The 20625-nt window shown below is 43.5% G+C and overlaps 1 protein-coding gene across 1 annotated transcript in view; it reads right to left on the reverse strand.

Annotated features, from left to right (window-relative positions):
- PARD3B (par-3 family cell polarity regulator beta) overlaps nucleotides 1-20625 on the reverse strand; it is a 933574-nt gene that overhangs the window by 227237 nt on the left and 685712 nt on the right. The window contains 1 exon segment of the mRNA XM_029068763.2: nucleotides 9954-10064. Within this exon segment, the coding sequence (XP_028924596.1) occupies nucleotides 9954-10064 (111 nt within the window).

Raw genomic sequence — 20625 nt, forward strand, 5'->3', positions numbered from 1 at the left:
TAGCTATCTCTGTGTTTAGCACAATGCTTGACACAGAATAAGCTCTTAGTAAAGACCATAATTATTATCATCATCCCGGCCATCATTATTATTGTTACAATGTAGTCTTCAAATTCCAGCAGGATGGGAGTATAGGGAGGAGATTGTTATAGCTCTCCCAGGCAGCAGCTATCAATAAAGTGGATTTCCTGGCCAAGAAGTAGTGTATTAGAGGACCCATTCATATTACCAAATATCCAGGTGTGCAATAGCTGAAGCAAATGGTTTTTAGCCCAAACTGGTAAAAAAAAAAAAAAGACAAAATTTATAATCTGTCAATCTCTAGATGAGAAATTAAGCTGAAAGTGATTGCACTATTAAATCACTGTGGGTCCAGAATTGGCCCTTCCAGTTACACGTATACTCACAAGTGAATTTCACCATCAGCTGTGCCCCTTCTTTGAATATGAAAGTCATCAAAATATATAATAATGATGGTATTTGTTAAGCGCTTACTATGTGCCCAGCAGTGTTCTAAGCGCTGAGGTAGACACAAGGTAATCAGGTTGTCCCACGTGGGCTCATAGTCTTAATCCCTATTTTGCAGATGAGGTAACTGAGGCACAGAGAAGTTAAAAGACTTGCCCAAAGTCACACAGCTCACAAGTGGCAGAGCCGGGATTAGAACCCACGACCTCTGACTCCCAAGCCCGTGTTCTTTCTACTAAGCCACACTGCTTCATATATATGTATATATTAAGAGAAACAGTATGGCTCAATGGAAATAGCATGGGCTTGGGAGTCAGAAGTCATGGGCTCTAATTCTCACTTCACCACTTGTCAGCTGTGTGACTTGGGGCAAATCACTTCACTTCTCTGTGCCTCAGTTCCCTCATCGGTAAAATGGCGATTAAGGCTGTGAGCCCCACGTGGGACAACCTGATTATCCTGTATCTCCCCCAGTGCTTAGAACAGTGCTTGGCACATAGTAAGTGCTTAACAAACACCACCATTATTAAATGTATATAATGTACATATTATTATTATTATACATATATATATATGTATAATGTACAAATAGAGTTCAATCGAATTAGTAGACATGACCCCTGCCTTCGGATTCAAATTCGGCAGAGGAGCTTGGGCTCAAGCAAAATGTTGGTCTTTCATTAGGGTGTAAGGAGTACAGTCCTCTGGAGAATGGGGAATTGGTATCAAAAGAGTCAATTGCATGCCACCTGAGGTGTTTGGAGGAAAGAGGGCTACTTAAATCCAATTCATTCATACATACATGCACCGACACAAACTTGAGAAAAATAGGCCAAATTAAAGTAGATGCTAAGGAGCTGGCACAAATCTATAAAACGAGATTGCCGATAATTCTCTATCTCCGATAAGTAACCAAGTCTTTTATCAGGGGTTTAAAAAAAATAATGTTCCATTCCAGTTTCAGCACAATAGCCAATCTAGTACAAGGATCATTTAAAATCTTTGGGATAGGGCTAATCTGTCCTCCTGCCTAGTGAAATGGCGGCCACTATGATAAGCAGAAATCTGATAACTTTGTACTGTTAGCACAAAATGAAACTATGGCCTTGTCCTTAGTTACGCCTTCTAGAACTATTTCTCATAACTCAAACATACCGTACTCCATTGCAAAGTAATTACTTGGTTTTAAAACAAAACAAAACCCTAAAGCCAAAACCAGAATCACAAAAGCTGAGGCCTCAATCAAACCCTTTCTTATCAGGTTCCAATGCAGCAGTAAATCAGAACATTTAAAGCACTGGGCTCTCATCCAGCCTGTGATCTGATCAGGGTTCAATGTAATAATAAATTGGGACTATTAAAACTGGGATCTTATCCAGTATTTTATTTTGCCTAAACCACAGGATCTAGCTTTGATACAAAGAAAGGAATATTGAATGAACAATAAAGCCATTTTGAATTAACCCTTTTTAAAATACTCAAACCAAAAAAGTTGTTTCAAGGAGACTGTGTTTCCAAAGATTCAGTATTTGTAAAAGCAGTCATCAATAAAATGTGATCTGTCAATCAAAAGCTTCATTTTGGAGATCTTCTACTATGAGATTCATTAAGGGTAAGGTCCCATAGATTCATTAGTTAGTCTAGGGCATATGATACCGCCAAGCTTTAGCCACTAAAACATTAACCTAGAATGGAACTTTCCTTCTAGGTTTTCTCTTACCCCTCTACAAACATCTTCCATTTTCCTTTTGAATAAATGTTAGGTGTAGAGTCCAACTCCGGAATACTCTGGTTTTCATTTCAATTTCCAGTAACATCAAAATCCCCCCTAATTAAATAAAATGCTGAGAGGCTGGGAATAGATTTTCACCCACTAGTATTCTCAAACTATAAATGGTCTCTGAATGTTTTCATTTCTGTAAGATGCATTTCGTTTATGTGGGGAACTTGCAGCTGCAGAATTAAATCTCCGTTTGCCAAATATCAAAAACACATGTATTGATTCAAACTCTGGGAACAGGCAACAAGCACTGCAGCTGATAAGGGAAGGGAGAGGCTTCTCTGCAGCAGTTCTTGGAAGATTTCCTAAATGTAAAGAAAACCAAGAACCTTGAATTCAAAAATTGAAACCATTTAACTTTCTTAAATTTTAGAATTACTTTTCGTTTGGCATTCAGGCCGGGCCAGTTTTAGAAATAGGAGCCATATGTCTTCATGCTTTTCGACCTAAACATTTGTGATGTTGGCCTTTTCTCCGTTCCCTCTTTTACCCTACTAAAATTCCAATAAGAAGTACAGAGACAATGTTTCATTAACTAAATAAACTAACTACCCCTCATAACGAACCAGTGACAGGAATAACTTTGCATACAGAATGCCCTATGTTAGCAGTCATATGTACTTATCCCGTACCACTCAAATTTCAGCGAGGCGCTTCATTAGTGAAATTTATTCCCGGTGTCAGTAACGTGGGGACTCTGTTGAAAGAGAGCCTTTGGTCCCAACCGGCATATCCTAGTAAAATAATCCTAAACCAACAGGAAAAAATAGTTTTCTCTCAACAGACTATCAATTTATTTACTTTAGAAAACTCCTTAGAACAGTAACTGCAAAATATCAAATGATTTTTATGCACCTATCTGGCTTTCGGCAAAATTTTCGCACGGATACAAACTGAAATGAAGAGCTAGATGTGGAAGAAATGAAAACACTAATTGAAAAGAACAAATAGCAGCGATTCCAGTACTTATTGATCTGTTAAAACAATCACTTGCTTCTAGACAGAACGATGACTGGCACCATACTAATGTATCCTGGATGTTTAAAAAATGCAAACTTGATTTCAGTTAATAACAAGGCTTAGAAGAACCATCTTTAATATTGTATTGGTTTTTTTGCTTTTACTAATGGAATCTAGGTCTTTGCAGTGGATGTCTTATTAAAGAAGTCAAGCCAACTGAAGCGTGATCAAAATGAGGAGTTTATTTAAACCATGGTCTCGACCCAGTGAACCATTTGACTTGTACTGGAAGGACAAACCACCGACTTGGAGTGTGAAATAGCAGGATGAGAAAATCCTTCCCTACAATCTTGATGGTGAAACTTTTGCTTTAAATATCTCTCTAAGAACCCTAGGTAGAGCACTGTGAAACATAAACATTTTTCCCGGGAAGAGAGAGGACAACTTTGGGGAATTTACATCAATTTTGTCTTTTTATACATAATAAGTACGCATGGAGCTGTGGGAAGACCGAACAGACAGGCTCAAATTTGCTGTTCCTAACTTAGACTGCCACACACATACCGGTTCGCTTGCAACACCTAAACACTGTGCCTTGGGGTATGGAATGTGGAGATGTGGCAAAAAGATGGATGGAAATAAGAAAAAAAAGGAAAGAAAGAAAAGTGGTATGCAGCTTTATCTAATCTTGTAAATTAAGCAGATGGGTCTTATCAGCACCAGAGTGGCAGAACATGCTTCAGGGAGGTAAATCTGTTTAATCAATAAGTGAACTGCATTTCTTGAAAGAAATACTCAATAGTAACTTGACTAGTACCCCTTGAGCTTGTACTACAAGACTGCCATTGAAATCTACACTCTCACCAACATTAATTATTAAAGATCATCATAATTATTATAATTAACGTGGCACACGTTAAGCACATACTATGTGCCAAGCACTGTTATAAGAATTAGAGTAGATACAAGTTAATCAGGTAGGACACAATCCCTATTCCACATTGCGCTCACAGTCTAAGTAGGAGAGAGAAGAGGTATTTCACTCCCATTTTACAGGTGAGGAAAATGAGGCACAGAGTGGCTTGCCCAAGGTCAAACAGCAGGCAAGTGGCAGAACCGGGATTAGAACCCAAGCTGTTGAATTGCTGGAATATTCTTGATTCAAGATTATCCAGCTTCTAAACCAGCTTTTCAAACAGCACTACTACTAACAATTTAATATGAGCGTTGCATTATGTGTTCACAGGTAAACGGTAAGGGATAGATAAGGATTCAAAGCACAGATATGTGATGTTTATGTAAATCCATTTTAAGAAAATTAGAGCAAAATTCTAAGTAGATATCCTAGTTGAATCACAGTCTTGCAAAATGGAACATTAAATAATAATCATAATCATGGCATTTGGTAAGCACTTACTATGTGGCCAAGCACTGTTCTAATCACTGGGGTAGTTAGAAGGTAATCAGGTTGTTCCACATGGGACTCACAATCTTAATCCCCATTTTACAGATGAGGTAACTGAGGCACAGAGAAGTTAAGTGGCTTGCCCAAGGTCACACAGCAGACAAGTGATAGAGGTGGGATTAGAATAATAATAATAATAATAATGAGATCCCATGTCCTCTGACTTCCAAACCTTTGATCTTGCCACTAAGCAACACTGCTTAATTATGAAACTTGTTGCTTCCTAAAGGTAAAATATGAAAGTAAATTTTTTGGTTTGAGATTAATTGCTATTTCGTGGGCCCCCGATTTTCTCACTACAACACTATCCATAGTTACTGAGGGGTTGTTTTTTTTCCATCATGAAGCAAGGCCCGAGTTGAAAAATGTCACATCTGCATTCTAGCAAAGTGGTGAAAAAGCTTGGTTTTCTGACGACGAAGCATACTACGCAGAATTGCAGCTGGTGAAGTCATCGTAGTAGTGAGATGTATGGTGCGTACTCACTGCATTGATGTCTTTGCCGATATAAGCGTTATAATCTTAGCCTGAATTATAGGATTTCATTACAAGATTACTAAAATTCACCCCTACCGTCCTTAAGGGTTTATCACTGGTGAATACCGGACAGCACATGATTACCTTTTAACCGGCCACTGGTCCTGTGACCGATCTTATCGATGTCTCAAAAAACTGAGGCCGCACTAAGGGGTTTTCCTTTGCTGTTGATAAAATCAGCAGCTGCCCTCCGATCAGGCACAAAGAACAAGATAAGGTTCAAGGGCAGGGCTGTTTAAAGAACATGTATTGACCAAAGTTGGGCCCAAAGAGTGAGTTGGGAGCACCAAAGCGGGGTGTAAATAAAGAGCACGACTGAGCTCCTCTCTTGCTCCAAATCCTACCATTCTCAATGACTCAGCCATTAAGGAGACAACGGGGGCCAGGTGCATGGGAAGGTCCCGGCTAGACTACTGTGTCAGCCTTCTCTCTGACCTCCCTTCCTCCTCTCTCGCCCCGCTCCGGTCTATTCTTCACTCCGCTGCCCGGCTCATCTTCCTGCAGAAACGATCTGGGCATGTCACTCCCCTTCTTAAACAACTCCAGTGGTTGCCTATCGACCTCCGCTCCAAACAAAAACTCCTCACTCTAGGCTTCAAGGCTCTCCATCACCTTGCCCCTTCCTACCTCTCCTCCCTTCTCTCTTTCTACCGCCCACCCCGCACGCTCCGCTCCTCTGCCGCCCACCTCCTCGCCGTCCCTCGGTCTCACCTATCCCGCCGTCGACCCCTGGGTCACGTCCTCCCGCGGTCCCGGAACGCCCTCCCTCCTCACCTCTGCCAAACTGATTCTCTTTCCCTCTTCAAAACCTTACTCAAAAATCACCTCCTCCAAGAGGCCTTCCCAGACTGAGCTCCTCTTCCCCCTCTACTCCCTCTGCCATCCCCCCTTTACCTCTCCGCAGCTAAAGCCTCATTTTCCCCTTTTCCCTCTGCTCCTCCACCTCTCCCTTCCCATCCCCACAGCACCGTACCCGTCCGCTCAACTGTATATATTTTCGTTACCCTATTTATTTTGTTAATGAATTGTACATCGCCTTGATTCTATTTAGTCGCCATCGGTTTTTATGAGATGTTCTTCCCCTTGACGCTGTTTAGTGCCATTGTTCTTGTCTGTTCGTCTCCCCCGATTAGACCGTAAGCCCGTCAAACGGCAGGGACTGTCTCTATCTGTTGCCGACTTGTTCATCCCAAGCGCTTAGTACAGTGCTCTGCACATAGTAAGCACTCAATAAATACTATTGAATGAATTGAATGACCTTCCCTCGGGACCCTACGCGCTTAAGTACAATGCTCTGCACGCAGTAAGCGCTCAATAAATACGACTGAATGAACTGAATGAAAATGGGGCTCCCATGGACCCCCACCTCAGCCCGGGAAAGGCCTAAGGGTGAGGTCTCCTCGACTCCTCGAATTGTGAGAAGGTTACCACCATAGATGCAGCTGTGACCTCAATCAATCAATGACATTTACTGAGCACTTTCAATGCGCCGAGCACTGTACTAAGCACTTGGGAGAGTGCAATACAACAGAGTTGGGAGGCATATTGGTGAAGTCTGTGGCTGTTGATCTGAGCCGTGAGGAGCCTGATTTCCTGCTGCTCCTTTGGTGTTTGCCGATCTTGTTGTCTTTTGTAGTTTTGTTAGATTTTCTTTACAGGTCTATTGCCAACCCAGGCCTTCTCATTTTTAGAAAGCAAGCCCCCAGGGGGTCAAGAAACGTGTCTGTGTTTGTTTGTTTTATGGCACTTGAAAAGCCCTTAACATATGTCAAACACCATTGTACAAGCTGGGGTAGGTAAAAGCAAATCAAGTTGACCACAGTCCCTGTCCTGCATGGGGCTCACAGTCTTGAAACCCATTTTACAGATGAGGTAACTGAGGCACAGGGAAGTGAAGTGACTCGCCTAAGATCAGCCAGCAGAAAAGTGGCAGAGCCGGGATTATAAACCACAGCCTTCTGACTCCCAGGACCGTGCTCTATCCACTAGGCCATGCTGTTGAAATGGGAGGGAGAACAGGTATTAAAACCCCACTTTACAGTTGAGGAAACTGAGGCACAGAGAAGTAAAGAGACTTGCCCAAGGTCAAACAGCACGTAACTGGCAGAGCTGGGATTAGAACCCAGGTCCTCTGACTACCAGGTCCGTGCTCTTTCCGCTAGGCCATGCTGCCTCAACTGGGAATTTAGTTCCCAGCGTTTAGTGCCATGTTTTGTATCTACTAAGCAGTACGTAATACTATTTCAACTGCCCAAAGTAGGGGTGCTTCTGTGAGCCTCTCCATCCAAGAAGACCGTGGCAGGACACAGTGGCAAAGTCAAGCACCTGCCCAAGAAGCCCTGGAGATGTAGGGTCCAGAACCGGTGCCCTTTTGCAGCAGGGCTCAAACATGGAACCTATACTGGACCCTGTCCCCTACCCTCCTATCTGCTGTTAATAATAATAACAGTAATAATAATAGTGGCATTTGTTAAGCCCTTATTGTGTGACAGGCACAGTACTAAGCGCTGGGGTGGATATAAGCAAATCAGGTGGGACACAGTCCCTGTCCCACGTGGGGCTCACAGTCTCAATCCCCATTTTACAGGTGAGGTATCAGACCCAGAGAGGTGAAGTGACTTGCTCAAGGTCACACAGCAGACAAGTGAAAGAGCCAGGATTAGAACCCACGAACTTCCGATTCCCAGGTCCGAGCTCTATCCACTAGGCCATGCTGTTGTGCCGTCACCCCCACCCTGGATGTGAGAGAGCCCCGCACACGGAGCCTCTGCTGCCACGGGGCATTCCCAGGTTGCCACAGCAGTCTTCCCCACTCCTCTTTTCCCCTTCTCTAAACCACGGAGCTCCGAGCTGCTTTGTCAATTCCGCGGTGCCAAGAGGGAGCTCCAAACTTCTTTGCCATCCTCATAAAACCTCCGCATCGTACAGTGGGGGTTCCGACCTACTTCCAACATGGAACCAACCACCCCCCCCCACCCCAACACTCCCCTGTCCCCTCTCATCTTCAGCGCACCCCAAGGGCCTGAACCGCTGCTTCTACAGAGCAACTCCAGGGAGTGCCGTTGCCTGTCTGCCCTGGTGCAGCGCTACCCACCCCAAACTAGTCCCAGGGCCTGACTCCACTGAGGGACTGGCTCCGGCAGCCACGGACCATTGCCCTGTTCCCCCACACAACCCGACACCGAGATGCCACGGTACGACCCCAGACCTTGCCCCGGAGCCCAGCCTGTGGCGTCTCCAGGATCCACTGCCTCCTCAGCGCACCTCCTATCCCCACCCCACTGCATCTCGGGATCAACCCTAGTGCTCTATGTTTCCCCAACACCTAGGTATTTTGGGAGTGACCCACCCGACCTCTGGCCCGTGTGGCTCCGAGATGGTGGAAATGGCCTGAGATGGAAATCGATGGGAACAATGGAGGAGGAACCGATGAAAGAGGATCATCGGAGACCAAGGGGTGTCAACTTCCTGCTCTCCTGCCAACGAAGAAGCCACATAAGAAGCCCAGGGCCTAATGATGGTTCATGCAGGTGGGATCCCCTTCGGGAGGGCCAAGGGGAACTGACTGCATCAACTAGGGGCAGGATTATGCAAATTAAAGATGGATTAAAACCTCACCCACGTAAGCGGGCCCACGCTCAGTACCTCGACCAGTGACCACATGACCACAAGCCGAGACCTCTGGGAAGGAGTGGGATTAAAAGTGCCTGACTTCAAAGCAGCTCTTGTCCTCATCTTCTCTAGGCTACATCTCTCTGAGCTCGGTAGTACTATTCAGGCCCTTTAAAGTGGAAAACATTTAACTGCCAACTGTATGACATTGCTTAGTTTGTGTCTGCTCAGTTCACACTCTAATGGCTACAGCGAGTTAAGATTTTGTGCTCTGTAGTTTTTCTTTTTTTCGGGGGGTGGGGGGTGACACATGATAAACCTAGGGTAAAAGATGTGAAAAAGTGAATTATGTGGATTAAGAGCTTTAAATTATCTTTTGATTCAACTCTCCATTCTAGTGTAACAAGAAGGGCACTGTAATATTTAAAATGAAAAATAATTGTTAATGGAAATATGAATGCTGTTCATTGATTTTTTTTGAAATTAAGTCCTTTTTGATTGAATTCTAGAAATGGTGTTTTACCAAATACACTCACCGGTCCAGAGTATCCAATTAGTTCTTCAAACAGAAGGATTTATTCTTACAGACTGCAACATTTCGGTAAACGACAAGGGCCCTTTTACAGATGAGACACATATTTTTGGCTTGCCAGTAGCCTAATAAAAACCACCGGCTTTTTTAAAAAATGAAGGACCCGGATCTCTCAAATTGCCAGTACCCATGCTGAGCGTCAGCAGTTAGAAATAAAGAAGGCACACAGAAGTCTGGTGAATATTAGGAACATACTATAGGAATTTTAAGGCTATTGGCATAATTTCAACCTGACATTATTTTAACCATCTATTAAAATGTAGGGTATCCTTTAAATTTGTACCCACATAACTGGAACCAGCAAAATCTCCTGAAAAATAATGAAGGTGGTTTCTATGACTGCATAATGAGACTATGAAGTTAACTTCATTCAAAACCCAAGCAATCAAATTTCAAAATGATGGCGTCTTCTTTTTCAGCATTCCCCTCAGACTGAAGATCTTTCCATTGATCTTCAGTTTGTTTATTATAAGCAGCTGAAACATGAGTCCAAGTAAGAGAAATTTCAATAGGAAACTAGCCGGCTGAGCTTTGCTCACCTTTCACGTTCTTCCTTCATCTTTTCCAGTTCGTCTTCTCTCAGACTTCCATGCTTGGGACCACCTTTCTGTTCAGCCTTTCCACCTTTATCCTCTTTCTTCTTTCCAAATCTGGTTCAACATTATGGATGGGGGGGGGAGAAGAGAAAGGGGCCATTATTAATTCTAAGTCGTACTTAGGGTATTCCAAAGATCAATCGACTACACCACAAAACTGCATCACGTTTGACAAAATCACATCTACCTTATTTAAACAAGAGATCCCATTTCCAAGCACTAACGTGATCAGGGGCTGATCACTTCTCTGGGACCCTGTCTCCTGGGCCACCATTAAGATGGTGGCCATATGGTCTGTCCACTGTACTCCGCTTCCAGAGTACAGTGCTCTGCACATAGTAAGCGCCTAATAAATACGATTGAATGAGTGAACATTTATTAAGCACTTACTATGTGCCAAGCAGTGTACTAAGCGCTGGGGTAGATACAAACAAGATAAGTGGGCTGGACACAGTCCTACATAGGGCTCACAGTCTTAATCCCCATTTTACAGATGAGGGAACTGAGGCACAGAGAAGTGAATTGACTCGCTCAAGGTCACACAGCAGAGATGTGGCAGAGCCAGAATTAAACCTTCTGACTCCCAGGCCCGTGGCTTTATCCGCTAGGTCGTGCTACTTCTCTTTCTTCCTGTTATCATAATAGGACATGATAAGCATGCAGGTCAAACTAGAAAGCAGGAGCAGCAAGGGATGAAAAGACCCAGGAATAGTTGACCACCGTCATCTGGAAGCGTCACTGAGAAAGTCGAATCGTTCCGTATACACACACTATAGGCCCTCGGAGAAGACTGAGAAGCCATGTGAGAAAGGAACAGGTCACTGACCTTCCAGATGACGCTTTATTGCTCCTGCAGCTCTCTCCCATCCTCTCCACCATCTATCTTCATCTTCCACATCTGCTCTCTTTACCCCCAACTCCACAGCCCCTACCCTTTGCTTCTCTAAACTAACCTTCTTGCCACCACTGATTCTCACCTCTCCCAACCTGACCCCTTCCTCATGCTCATTCCCCTGCCTAGAACTTCTTTCTTGTTTAAATCTGCCAGGATAACTCACTCTTATCCATTGCGAGTAGGATCACAGAAAGAATTCCTCTGGGGTATTAGCCATGTTCTACCCGTATTTCACTGTGGCTGCAACCCAGCAGACAAGACTTCTGCAGTTTGACAGATTCATTCATTCATTCAATCGTATTTATCGAGTGCTTACTGGGTGCAGAGCACTGTACTAAGTGCTTGATGCGGAAGTTCACGGAGCCACATCCATGCCTGTTGGCTACTCTCCAAATTGGTCTTTCCCACCTGGTTGTCTCCTAGCAGTCCATCCTATAGCTCATTAAGCAATCATTGGTATTTATTGAGCACTTATTACTTTCTGCTGATTTCATCTTACTGTACTCTCCCAAGCACTTAGCGCAATGCTTTGCCCATAGTAAGTGCTCAATACAATCGACTGATTGAAGGAAACTGTATTAAGTACCTGATAAAGTACAATAGAGTTGGTAGACACATTCGCCACCCAGACGTTTACAGACTAAAGGGGGAAACAGAAATTAAAAGCTGTGAAACATAAGGAAAACTGGAGAATATAAGGAATGGAATGTTGCTTCATTAGGTCTTCCAATTGTTTCTTTTGCTCACTTGGTTGTTGCATGTGTCTTGCTTCAATTCATCCTACAGCAATCATGAGGATGAAATGAGTTGGTAACATTGTGGATACAGTCTGTCCTTCCAAAGCATATGTTTTCACTATGTGTTTTGGATGGAGCACCACTAGGGAATGTTCTTCCAAAAATGTGCACCTAACTGGACAGAATATGAACACGTCACATCATGAACACGGTGAAAGAAATGGTTCTGCGCATGCTAAGAGGAGGAGAGAACTGTAGTATAAGTTTTCCTCATAATTGCCATGTTACAGGAGGACTGACTACTTCCGATTTCCGCAAAATACGTAAATGATGAAGTGGTACACAGATCTAGTCACAAACTAAAAATAGCAAAAAATGCAGGGCTGTTGATTTCCATCTTCAGATAATAATAATGTTGGTATTTGTTAAGCGCCTTACTTATGTGCAGAGCACTGTTTCTACGTGCTGGGGGAGATACAGGGTAATCAAGTTGTCCCACGTGAGGCTCCCAGTTTAATCCCCATTTTTACAGATGAGGTAACTGAGGCACAGAGAAGTTAAGTGACTTGCCCACAGTCACACAGCTGCCAAGTGGCAGAGCCGGGAGTCGAACCCATGACCTCTGACTCCGAAGCCCAGGCTCTTTCAACTGAGCCACGCTGCTTCTCTGATCTAAGTATGAGGGAGCGGGGCATTCCAGGCCAGAAGCAGGACGTGGGCAAGGAGTCTGGGGTGAGACAGAGTGGATCGAGGTACAGTGAGAAGGTTAGCGTTAGAAGAGTGAAGTGTGCAGGCTGGTTTATAGTAGGAGAGTAGTGAGGTAGGAGGAGGTAAGATGATTGAGTGCTTTGAATCTAATGGAGAGGAGTTTTTGTTGGATGTGGAGGCAGATGGGCAACCACTGGAGGTTCTTGAGGAGTGGGTAAACGTGCCCTGAATGTTTTTGTAATAATAATAATAATGGTGGTATTTGTTAAGCGCTTACTATGTGCCAAGCACTGTTCTAAGCGCTGGGGTAGACACAGGGGAATCAGGTTGTCCCACGTGGGGCTCACAGTCTTAATCCCCATTTTACAGATGAGGGAACTGAGGCACCGAGAAGTGAAGTGACTTGCCCAAAGTCACACAGCTGACAAGTGGCCGAGCCGGGATTCCAACCCATGACCTCTGACTCCAAAGCCCGTGCTCTTTCCACTGAGCCACGCTGCTTCTCTAATCTGGGCAGCAGACTGAAGTATGGGCCGGAGTGGGAGAGACAGGAGGCTGGGAGGTCGGCAAAGAGGCTGATACAGTAATCGAGGTGGGACAGGATAATGTTGGCATTTGTTAAGTGCTTACTATATGCAGAGCACTGTTCTAAGCGCTGGGGAAGACAGAGGGTGATCGGGTTGTCCAAGGTGAGGCTCACAGTCTTAATCCCCATTTTACAGATGAGATCACTGAGGCCCAGAGAAGTTAGGTGACTTGCCCACAGTCACACAGCTAAGTGGCAGAGCTGGCATTCAAACCCATGACCTCTGACTCCCAAGCCCGGACACTTTCCCCTGAGCCACGCTACTTCTCGTGACCATATGAACAAGTAACAGTTTGGATGGAGAGAAAAGGGCAGATTTTAGCAAGTGTGTGAAGATGGAATCGACAGGATTTAGCGTTGGATTGTTGAGCTCGAGGTATGGTAAATTGGAATTAGAGAAGCGAAGCTTGTGGACTGGGTTATAGTTGGAAATCAGTGAGGTAAGGTAGGAGGCGGTGAGCTGATTGAGTGCTTTAAAGCCAATGGAAGGAGGTTCTGTTTGACGTAGGGGTGGATGGGCAGCCACTGAGGCTCTTGAGTGAGGAGACGTGGACTGCACATTTTTTTTAGAAAAATGATCTGGGCAGCAGAGTGGAGTAAGGATGAATTTTATAACGTATCCTGGTAATCCTATAAAGTACAATGTATTTCAGGCTAAGATTATAATGCACATATTGGCAAAGCCATCGATGCAGCCAGTACACGCCATAGATCTTGCTGCTACGATGACTTCATTAGCTGCAATTTTGCATAGTGTGCTTCTCCGTCAGAAAACTGAGCTTCTAGATGGCTTTGCTAGGATGTGGACTTGACATTTTTCAACTCAGGCCCGGGTTCATGATTAAAAAAAAAAAAGAGTAACTGTGGAGTTGAGAAAATCGGGCACTCGTAAACTAAGACAATTAGTTTCGATCTCAATCATTTCCTTCCAGATTTTACTTTGAGGAACCAATTGCATGAGGGAGGTATATTACATTTTGCACAGCTGGGAATTAAACTAGTTATCTACTGGAACCCTGCTCCAATTTTCTTTAAAATTCATTCATTCAATAGTATTTACTGAGCGCTTACTATGTGCAGAGCACTGTACTAAGCTCTTGGAATGGACAAATCGGTAACAGATAGAGACAGTCCCTGCCCTTTGACGGGTTTACGGTCTAATCGGGGGAGACGGACAGACAAGAACAATAGCGATAAATAGAATCAAGGGGATGAACATCTCATGAAAACGATAGCAAATAAATAGAATTAAGGCGATGTACATTTCAACTAGGATCACTTGAAGTAATAATAATAGTAGTAGTAGCAGGAGGAGGAATAACAATGAAGCAATGACATTTTTTGGCTACTCATTAAATGTGGTGTCCTGCATTACTAGGTGCTTGGGAAATTCAGAATAACATAGTGACATTTCCTACTCACAATAAAGAGTTTACATCCCAACAAGGGAGACACACATAAAGATATTTACTAGAATAGTCAAAATAAATACACTGAGCAGAAATATATGAATATTAAGGAGGATGGAAATAAATTCATAGTGCTAGAGTTGGCTGAATAGATGATATGGTTCGGGTGTTGGGAAATTAATCAGGAAAAGCTTGCTGGTGGACATGGAATTTAAGGAGGCATTTCAACGTGGGAAGAGCTGTGCAATCTGTCTGATGTGGAGAGGGAGGGGGCTCCAAGACGGTGGGCCAGAAGAGTGAGGGGATTAAGGCACTGGACAGTTAGAAGGTTGGCCTTGGAGGTTTGAAGACGGAGAGATGGGGAATAACGGGTGAAGAGTGCAGATAGGTAAAGGAGGGCCAGATGGTGAAGAGCCTTTACGATGTGGAATATTTGTCTGATGTAAAGTGAAACAGTGATCCAGTGGAGATTTTGAGGAGAGGTGAGATGTGGACAGAGGGATGTTTCAGGAAGTGGATCCTTGCAGCAGCATGAGACTGTAAACCTGTTGTGGGCAGGGACTGTCTCTGTTTCTTGCTGTATGATACTTTCCAAATGCTTAATACAGTGCTCTGCACACAGTAAGGGCTCAGTAAATATGATTGAATGATTCTTCCATCCTCTGCTCCTCCCCCTTCCCCTTTCACCTCCCCTCAGCTGAGCCTCCTTTCCCTCTGCTCCTCCCCCGAGCACTATACTCATTTGTACATATTTATTACCCTATTTATTTTGTTAATGAGGTGTACATCCCCTTGATTCTACTTATCATGATAATGTTGTCTTGCTTTTTGTTTCGTTCTGTTTTGCTCTCCCCCGATTAGACTGTGAGCCCGTCACTGGGCAGGGATTGTCTCTATCTGTTGCTGAATTGTACATTCCAAGTGCTTAGTATAGTGCTCTGCACATAGTAAGCGCTCAATAAATACTATTGAATAAATGAATGAATGATTGAAAGGGGAGAGAGGCTTGGGATTGGGAGACCAGCAAGGAAGCTGATAGTTTAGCTGAGGCCAAACCAGAACCGGTGAGGAAGGGGTGGATTTAGAAAAAGTAGTGAAGGAAAACTACCAAGAATGTGAGAAATGAACGAAAGAGAAGAGTCAAGGTTGGTAAGGAATGGCTTTACCAACTCTGTTGTACTTTCCCAAGTTCTCAGTACACTACTCTGCACACAGCAAGTGCTCAATAAATATGATTGATTGATGACACCAAGAGTGTGGGCTTCTGGGTTAAAAAGAATGATGGCATTGTTGACTGAGATAATCATAACAGTTATTATCATCATCATGGTATTTGTTAAGTGCTTACTTTGTGCCAAGCACTCTACTAAGCCCTGCGGTAGATACAGGTTTATTATTATTATTATCATTGTATTAATTGAGCACTTACTATTCATTCAATCATATTTATTGAGCACTTACTTTGTGCAGAGCACTGTATTAAGCTCTTGGAAAATACAATTCAGCAACAAAGAGAGACAAGCCCTGCCCACAACGGGCTCACAGTGCAAAGCACTATACTAAGCGCTTGGGAGAGTACAGTATAACATCAAACACATTCCCGGCCCACAACGAGCTCACTGTCTAGTTAATCAGGTCAGATGCGGTCCCTGTCTCATATGGGGTTTACAGTCTAGAGGACAGATAGAACGGGTATTGTATCCCCATTTTACAGATGAGGAAATCTGAGGCTCCCAGAGAAGGTAAGTGACTTTCCCAGGATCAAACAGCAGGCAAGTGGCAGATCTGGGATTAGAAGCCAGGTCCTCTGATTCTCAAGGCCCATGCTCTTTCCACTAGGTCAAGCTGTTTCTCTTTAGATCTGAAAGTTACGGGGAGCAACGGGCTTAGGGAAAAGCAGCGTGGCTCAGCGAAAAGAGCTCAGGCTTGGGAGTCAGAGATCATGGGTTCGATTTCAGCTCTGCCACTTGTCAGCTGTGTGATTGTGGGCAAGTCACTTAGCTTCTCTGTGCCTCAGCTACCTCATCTGTAAAATGGAGATGAAGACTGTGAGCCTCACATGGGACAACCTGACTACCCTGTATCTACCCCAGCCCTTAGAACAGTGTTCTGCACACAGTAAGCGCTTAAATACCGACATGGTTATTATTATTATTAAAAGACGAGGTATTCTGTTTTAGACATGTTGACTTTGAAGACCCAGCAGGACACCCAAGTGGAGATATCCTGGAGGCAAGAGGAGATGTGGGATTGCCGGTCAGGTGAGAGGTCAGGGCTAGAGTGATATACTTGGGAGTAATTTGCTTGGAGGTAAAGCCACCTCATCAGATGAGTTTCGGAGAGACTGCGTGTAAAGCGAGAAGAGTCGAGGACTCAAAATAGTACCTTAGGGAACGCTGGCATAAGAGGATTAGGCACAGAGGAGGAACCGGTGAACAAAACTATCCAAATTTCAAAGATATATTTCTGCTAATCGCCGGCTAGTCCATGTCTCACATATGTGCATATAACATAATCTTCGTATTAAATTGATGCTTTGCAGAGTAACTCAGACAGTTATGGAATTGTCCCTCCCAGCAGTTACACTCTGAAACTGTAACTCTAGTAAAGAGCAAATTCACTCTTTTTTCGAAATTTCTAACAACCCTTTTCTACTAGGAATCGACAAGCACAAAGAGTGGCTGGGCCGATTCTTGATGGGAGAAAGGGGTGGGAGGAAGGAAGGAGAAATCAGCTGGGCTCCCAGAGAGTGCCATATTCATCAGGTGGAACCACCAAAAGCACAACCCATTCACTGCCAGAATCAACCTCTGGGAGCCTCGGAGGCTGCCGTAGTCACTTCTGGGTTCAGGGCCCTCTGACTGGTGTTTGCACACAGTAAGCGCTCAATAAGTACTGTTGAAATACTATTGAATGAATGCAGTTTGGGAAATTTTCTAAATGATATCTGAGTGTTTACTAGGTGCCAGACACTATACTAAACGCTGGGGTAGATACAAGATAATCAGGTTGGACCCAATCCCTGTCCCACATGGTGCTCAACGTCTTAATCCCCGTTGTACAGATGAGGTCACTGAGGCATTGAGCAGTTAAGTGACTGGACCAAGGTCACTCAGAGGACAAGCAGCAGAGCTGGGATTTGAACACAGGTCCTCTGACTCCCTGGCCCGTGCTCTTTCCACTACATCACGCTGCTTCTTTTGACTTGAACCTGGAGGCAGGGAAAGAAGTAGAGTGTGATTGCTGGCAAGGGCACTAATTTCAGCTAGAATGGCTTGACCCCCTCACCTCTGGTGCACATGTTCCCTAGGAGCTTATATTTCTAAAACTATTTAACTGGAATAACCAAATGTTACAACAGAGATGTTATGACTTCCTTCCATTTTCCCTATTCTATTTTTAAATGCTAAGAGCACAGATTACTTCTGTTTCCAGAAGAGCAGATTCTGGGGTCAGAGACCTGAGAAGAGAGAGTCAGTGAGTGTCTGTGTGTATGTTGGGGGCGGTGGGAGGGGCACTTTCTTCTACTAAATATCTTTTCCATTTGTGAATATGTGGCTTTTCCCCTCCTCTTGGTCTTCCCCCTGCTCAATTAGAGCGGCTAGTCTTCCAGTTTTACAAACAAGAGTCCATTTCTCAGCTGGCCTAACCTCTGTGTGCTTCTGAAAAAATGATTATTATTATTATGTGCTCTATGGATAGATTTTCTCCAGAACGACCTGTCTTATGCCACGATCTATAACCTTGCTAACCGTTCTTCCATTATCATTGCTATGGTTTCTTTCTATCTAGCTGCTGGCCTGCCTCTTTCACATTTTCCCTGGACTTTTCCTAGCATTAGTGTCTTCTCCAGAGAATTAGTCCTCCTGAGGATGTGTCTAAAATCTGTTAATCTAAGTCAAGTCATTTGGTCTTCCAAAGACCACTTTGGCTCAATTTGTTCCAAAACCCATTTGTTTGTTTTTCAGGCAGTCCATGGTAATTGCAAAAGCCTTTTCCAACCCCACATTTCAAAAGAATGAATGGTCTTTCTATCCTGCTTTTTCTCTGTCCGGCTTTCAGATCCATACATCGTCACTGGAAACACCACAGAATTGAAAATTTGTATTTTTATGGCAGTAGTTACATCAGCACATTTCATGACTTTTTCCAGGCTCTTCATAGCAAGTCTTCCTAACATTAATCTTTGGCGTATTTCCTGACCGCTAGTTCCTTTATTATTGATTATCGATCTCAGGAGAGAAAAATTGTCAACTATTTCAATCTTCTCCCCATTTGCTATAAATGTGTCAAAAAATTCCAGTTGTCAAGATCTTTGTTTTCTTGACATTCAAATGAAGGCCCATCTTTTCACTCTGCTCCTTAACTTTGCCAGGCACTTTTTTTGCACGTGTGTGTGGTGGGGGAGGGAGGTGTGTGTAATTTCCCTAGCCTCACTCTGCAAAACTGCACCAAACTTCACACTGACTCAGAACTGAACACCAAGTGTTTGGAGCAAGTGGCAGGGTTCTACAAACACATTTTCTTTGGAAAAATGGTTCTTGCGTCACCCACACACTACGCTGTGTACCGGGCAGTGTGTCACATGAGACTCCCTGCCCAGTGTACTGGACAGTCGTACGTGGCAACTCTATTTCTTGGAGTTGATTCTTGTTAGAAGCAAGATCAGCTCAGAGACTTAGCTTTTTCAACAGAAACATGTGCAAGAAGTCCAGCCACTTGAGTTCTAAAATACCAGGATGACATAGCATTTCCTCCAAGAGAAGCAGCACGGTTTAGTGGATACAAGTTTACAATGGCATTGATTTAGAAAGGTAAAGGTAATTGTGGATGGGGAGTGTGTCTACCAACTCTGTTGTACTGCAGCACTCTCTCGAAAGCTTAGAGTAATGCTCTGCACTATAACCACTCATAAATGTCAGGGATAGACTGAACTATTAATGAGAATATTCATCTTAAATCAATCACTCAATGATCTACCTCAATGAGAAGCAGTCATTTTATTTCTCTGGGCCTCAGTTACCTCATATGTAAAATGGGGATTGAGACTGTGAGCCCCATGCAGGATGGGGACGATGTCCAACCTGATTAACTTGGATCAATCCCAGCACTTAGAACGGTGCTTGGCACATAAGAAGAGCTTAATAAGTACCAGATTTATTTTTATTATTATTACATATGGAGCAAAATTTTCCTAAATGGACATTCGGCACAGAAACATTACTAAGCGAAAAATTATGAAACAATTTAGAGAATACAACTGCCATCTTCTAAATGTGGATACATCTGCTACTTAATATGAAACCTTTTTCCCACTGCACAAAATTAAATCCGTTCATCTAGTGCCCATAAGTCACTCTTTAAATGTACCAGGGCACTAAAGGTAGCAGGGGGAAAAATGATAGTTTTGTAAAATTTGGCTGTGAATGCTACAGTGTCCAGTCTAAGAAGCAGAATACCGTAAAACTGAGAGCAAGCTTTTGGCACTGGAAGGGCAGGACTGAGAATGCCAGAGGCCCACTATTCTTGCATATCAATTTGGACAGTTTTTTTTTTTTTTTTTAAAAGGACTGGTCTTCAGAAGGCAAAAAGGAACTGAATCATCAAGCCCAAGCACTCGAAAAAAATTTCACTGTTTGAATACATTCTCCCTTACCCAAATTATTGTTTAATGACTGAAGAAAAACAAAATGTTTGAATGGTTAATGCTATTAAAATCTAAGGAATCACTTTTAACAGAGTCAAATGGTCATACCCTAAAATCTGATTTTCTTGAAGTTTCAATTTTGGCATGATTTTTTTTTAATGGTACTTGTTAAGCACTTATTATGTGCCAGTTACTGTACTAAATACTGGGGTAGATACAAGCTAATCAGGTTGGACGCAGTCGCTGTCCCACATGGCATGCAGCTCACAGTCTTAATCCCCATTTTCAAATGTGATAACTGAGGCTCAGAGAAATGAAGTGACTTGCCCAAGTTCTCACACAGCAGGCAAGTGGCAGAGCCATAATTAGAACCCAAGTCCCTCTGACTCCCAGGTCCAGGCCCTATCCTCTAGGGCATAGTGTTTCTCCTGGGGATGATTTCGAATGTGGGGAGAACTTTTGTAAAGGACTCTATCATAAGATATCTCTACTTCGTAGGCCTCACTTATTTGTAGGTCAAACCTTTTTCCCAAAACTCAAGCAGTCACACTTTTTCTTCCAGTTTCTCTCATTCTTGGGTTAAGCGTCTTTAACCCACCAGCAATTCTTCATTCTGTGGCCATGGCAACTTTT

The sequence above is a fragment of the Ornithorhynchus anatinus genome, chromosome 7 (assembly GCF_004115215.2).
Source record: "Ornithorhynchus anatinus isolate Pmale09 chromosome 7, mOrnAna1.pri.v4, whole genome shotgun sequence".
NCBI classification, from domain to species: Eukaryota; Metazoa; Chordata; class Mammalia; order Monotremata; family Ornithorhynchidae; genus Ornithorhynchus; species Ornithorhynchus anatinus.